Below are 5118 nucleotides of genomic sequence, written 5' to 3'. Positions count from 1 at the left end.
GAACTCTAGTGCCTATGTGACCCTAACTTTAATTCTCGGTTAGGTTCAAATAAGTCGAAACTTTAGACTTCAAATTGGGTGTGCCAATTCCACTAAATTTTTTGGGCTATGAATTTCACTCACCAAAATACATAAAGATGCATTAAACTATGTGAATTTGGTCCATCGACCAAATCTGGATTCTGTTTCCCTGTCTCTTCCACTTCCTTGCATTTATTTTAAGGAATTTGGGTCAGCAAAATACATGTAGGCCTAATCCAAATTTATTTAATCCCATCAACTTTTGTTACTTAATTGGTACTCTTTATTTCAGCTCACTAAGCCTCAAATAACAAATGTGGTCAGCAAGAGCTCGAGTTACATGCTCTCACCTAGTCAGAACTGACATTAGTTTCAGCCGAGTTGAGTTATTATTATTCTTTAATAATAACTCAACTCATGTCAAGTTTTGACTTCTAACTTCCCTTTTGCTCTTTTTAAATAAAAGAGCTGGTACGATAGTTTAAAAACCCCAAAGAATTATTACTATATATTTTCGTTATGGGACTCCCCCCACCAGATTTTTTCCAACATGTAGATATATCTCTTGGGACAATCTATTGGCATTTTGCTCTATGTCATCGTATATGTAACATTGCCCATAAATATGATTTAAACAAGATTTAATTCTTGTGCCTTAGACCATAAATCCCTCCAACCATCCATTAATTTTTGGAGCCGGGTTTGGGTTTGGGTTTCAATTACCTCAAAGTTGAAGTATTGTGTTCATTTATATAGTTCATATGAGGCTTACCCAATTCATATATGCCATAATTGTTTTCCCAACGATTATGAAAATATTCAGGCATACCACCTACACGCTTCCATAACTTCCATAATTATTTCAACTCTTGTGTAGGTAGACCATCCCACTAGAATCTTTATATGCAGCTTCATCTAGAATATTTCAAAAATATTCACATATGATGCACTATGTTTAACATGATGACATATATTTTCTATAGCACTTCACTGCTCCTGGCATAAACAGTGAAATATTCAATATTCAACACTATCTCTTCGTCACTCCACAGCGATCTTCATGACAACCCCGGTTAGTATCGTTTTCAACATCTTCTCTTGTGCTCCACATGCAAGTAACTTCGACTCGCCTGCTTATAAATTCAACAATGAACTTTCTCAAATTTCTTACCCGTCCTCCATATAGCTAAATTGAAGTTATCCGATTAACTAATATATATGTATATTTCAACCTTTTTAGATGGACAAAAGCTGGATGAACTTGACTGATCGACTTCGTTCGCCTGCATACGCCGATGGGGTTAACGCTTTCCTCACCCTGGCACGAAACCATTCTCAGGGCAGTGATCGCATTTGGTGTCCATGTCGTTCATGCTGTACTAATCTCTTCTTGCCTATACGAATTGTGGAGACTCACTTGTTTCTCAAAGGGATCAATCCAAATTATACCCATTGGATATTTCATGGGGAAGAGGAAACTTGGAGATTCAATGACGACGATGACGATAGTAACACTGCTGATTACGCCGACGTGTACATTGATGACATGAACCATATGTTAGATGACATCCGGGCAAGCACATCCTTTGATGTTCCCCAAGATCATGGTAATCCATTGGCAACTAGTGGTGAAATTCCAGATCCCTCCCCAAGTTCATCTTTCGACCAGCTACTAGAGGATGCCCGACGTCCACTTTTTGCTGGTTGTACAAAATTCTCAAAACTATCATTCATTGTGAAGTTGTTACACATTAAGACACTCGGTGGATGGTCAATAAAGTCAATTGATATGCTACTTAGCCTTTTGCGGTCTGCCTTTCCTGACGCTGAATTGCCACATTCATATGAGGAGTCAAGGTCATTGGAGCATGGTTTGGGTTTCAATTACCACAAAATTCATGCATGCCCCAATGACACCATCCTGTTTTGGAAGGAAAATGCTAATCTTGATGAATGTCCTAAGTGTAAGGCTTCAAGGTGGGTGCCTAAAACACACAAGGCACATCGTATCCCTCAAAAAGTGTTGTGGCATTTTCCTTTGAAGCCAAGATTGCAACGTCTCTTCGTGTCTGCAAAGATCGCATAAAATATGAGATGACATAAAGAGCAACGACCGACTGGAGAGGCTATCCTGAGGCATCCTGCAGACTCAGAGTCCTGGAAGAGATTTGATGAAGAACATAGTTGGTTTGCTCAGGATGCTCGTAATGTAAGGCTTGGGATGTCAAGTGACGGTTTCAATCCCTTCAACAATATGGCTAAACCGTATAGCATTTGGCTAGTAATTCTTGTTCCGTATAACTTGCCGCCGTGGTTGTGCATGAAAGACCAATTCTTCATGACATCCCTCATTATTCTTGGGCCAAGATCTCCAGGTAATGACATTGATGTTTACTTGCAACCGTTAGTCGATGAACTACTTGAATTTTGGGAGCATGGGGTACCCACACATGATGCCTACACAAAGGAAACATTCATGTTGCATGCCGCATTAATGTGGACAATCAATGACTTTCCAGCATATGGAAATCTTTCTGGCTGGTCAACAAAAGGAAAATTAGCATGTCCATCCTATAATGTGGGCACTGATTCCATCTGGTTGAAGTATGGCCGAAAACATTGTTATATGGGACATCGTCGCTTCTTGGCGCCAGAAGCGACGATACAGGTGGATGTATCCATTTGAGAGGTATCTCGGTAAGTTCAAGCGGTATGTTAAGAATACTTCTCGCCCAGAAGGCTCAATAGCCGAAGCCTACATTCACATTGAATGCCAGACTTTTTGCTCAATGTATCTCCAAGATATTGAGACGAAGTTTACTCGAATGGACCGCAACATTGATGGTCCAGAAGCGGAGAATATAGATGGATTCAAGATTTTCAACCAAAAATTACGAACCATGGGTGTGGCTTCCAACTTGCAATTACCAGATAAACTCCTCAATGAAGCCATATGGTACGTCCTCAACAACTGCGCTGAGATTGGACACTACCTAGAGTAAGCATCCATTATATCTCAAGACTCAAAACTTTTTTCCTTATCTTTCTTCGCTGACGACCCATTTATGGTGTATGTCCCTCACGTAACTGACGTGTATTACTGTATGTGGTTGTGCGATGCCAATTGCAGGGAGCACTATGAGAAATGTAAGGTGCATAGCCCAAATTGTGTAAATCGAACACATCAAACTGAGTTTCCAACTTGGTTTAAGGAACGTGTAAGTTAGACTGCGCCCTCCCTAGTTAGATGAACTTGATCTTTTCTATATAAGTTTTCTTCCCAACTATAAGTAATTACCTACCTACAATACTATTGTAGGTTCAGGACCAGCGTATCGCCAACCCACTCGCTGTGACTGCTGATCTGTATGCGTTAGCATGCGGCCCTGAACCTAAGGTTGCAACCTATGCTGCTTGCATTATAAATGGCAAGAGGTTCCATACAAAGCAGCGTTAACTTTGGAGGCGTACACAAAATTCAGGGGTGTTGGTAACCGGTGACGAAAGTACAAATAACGTTGACTTCTACGGTGTTATTAATGATATCGTGGAGTTACGCTATATGGGTTGGCGTCGGGTGTACTTGTTCATGTGTGATTGGTTTGACGTTGGTGATCCAAGGAGAGGGATCCAAGTTGATAACCATATGACCAGTATCAACATGGACAAGACTTGGTATAAGGATTAACCATTTGTGTTAGCATGCCAGGCTTCCCAGTGTTTTTACATCAGAGATTTAAGGGCGAAAGAGAGATGGTTTGTGGTGCAAAAGTACAACAACAGGAATGTATTTGACATTCCACCAGTGCCAAGGGTGTTAGAAGATATTGATGGCGAATCAAGTGATGATGATGCCTATCAAGAAAATGAATCATCATTTGATTATGCACCATTGGATTGTGATGGATGTCCAGTGTTAAGTCCATTGAATAGGGATGATATAGAACCTATCTTGATTGGTGCATGAGAAGGCAACGATTTGGCTGGTCAAAACATGGATTCAACCGATTTTATTGACGATGGCCTACTAGCCTCGAGTTCAGGAGATGCTTATGGTGATGGGGAATATTCAGATGAGGATGACCTACCCATAGATGACGAGTATGTCTCAGAATAGACAACCAGCCGTAAAGTTGACGCACTTTAATTCCATAGTTTACCTTTTTTGTAATGGGTATGTGCCTAACTATAATTTGTGAGAACTTACATGTATGTTCATTTCAACTACGATATCAATTCCCAAATACCTTTGATTGAGCAATTTGTGTAACAATTAATGCTTCTAGTTCATACTCAATATTTTTTTCAAGTTATGGATCCTGGATGCACACGTACTATGAATATAGTTGTAATGATAGCGACCTCAGGTTCCAACATTGCTGAGTATATTTATAAGTATAGACTCCCATATTGGTTGGTCAAATTATTCAAGTAGACGTTTAATGTTAGTTTAAAACTTAGTTTCACGTGTGAAGAGTTTTTCTGTCATAGATTTTGTTACGATTAACTATAACTATTAAAAGAAAACTATACTACCAGGGTTGATTTATTTCTTACTAACCATATGGAATTACAACCCATTGATGAGGGGACTTCACTAATAAAACCCTAAACCCTATGTGTGTTTTATAGTTTGCATTATAATATCATGAAGCTTGTTGGAATTTCATCGTATTATGTTACTTATATATTGATATTGGAACTATCAGGTGAGGGGAAAAAAGACGGCATTGCATTTATTCTATGAGAAATGAGGAGAATCAACATTCAAGGTATGTGTGCAACGATTAAGGTCATATCAGTATAGTAGGTCTTTTCCCCCATTTTCATGTATGCTAGTTCATGAATTCGTTGAATTAGAGAACAAAGTCAATCATTGGAGGATTAACCATTATAGTTTCTCAAATCATATTAGAATTTTAAAGAGATTGCTATATATATATATAGGTGTATTAAACAAAATAAAATATACATAATTTGGTTTGTAGATACTAGCCATCTACAAGATGGGTATTAGAGTCATGTCAAATTTGCAATGGATAATATGATTTATTAAATGGAATGGAGTTTTTTGTAACTCACCTACGATTTTTATTC

At 38.7% G+C, this 5118-nt stretch overlaps 1 protein-coding gene across 1 annotated transcript; it reads left to right on the top strand.

Moving 5' to 3' along the window:
• The first annotated feature begins 1261 nt into the window (after nt 1-1261).
• On the top strand, nt 1262-2107 carry LOC109018853. The gene has a single exon (XM_019001045.1). The coding sequence runs from the start codon at nt 1262-1264 to the stop codon at nt 2105-2107; it is 846 nt and encodes a 281-aa protein (XP_018856590.1).
• Nucleotides 2108-5118: the final 3011 nt, after the last annotated feature.

Source organism: Juglans regia, chromosome 1, assembly GCF_001411555.2.
Source record: "Juglans regia cultivar Chandler chromosome 1, Walnut 2.0, whole genome shotgun sequence".
Lineage (NCBI taxonomy): Eukaryota > Viridiplantae > Streptophyta > Magnoliopsida > Fagales > Juglandaceae > Juglans > Juglans regia.
Note: the sequence above shows the minus strand (reverse complement) of the source record. Positions and strands in the feature narration are given on the sequence as shown.

Excerpts from the sequence above, each read along its gene's own strand:
- LOC109018853 (XM_019001045.1), top strand. The coding sequence starts at position 1,262 with ATGGACAAAAGCTGGATGAACTTGACTGATCGACTTCGTTCGCCTGCA.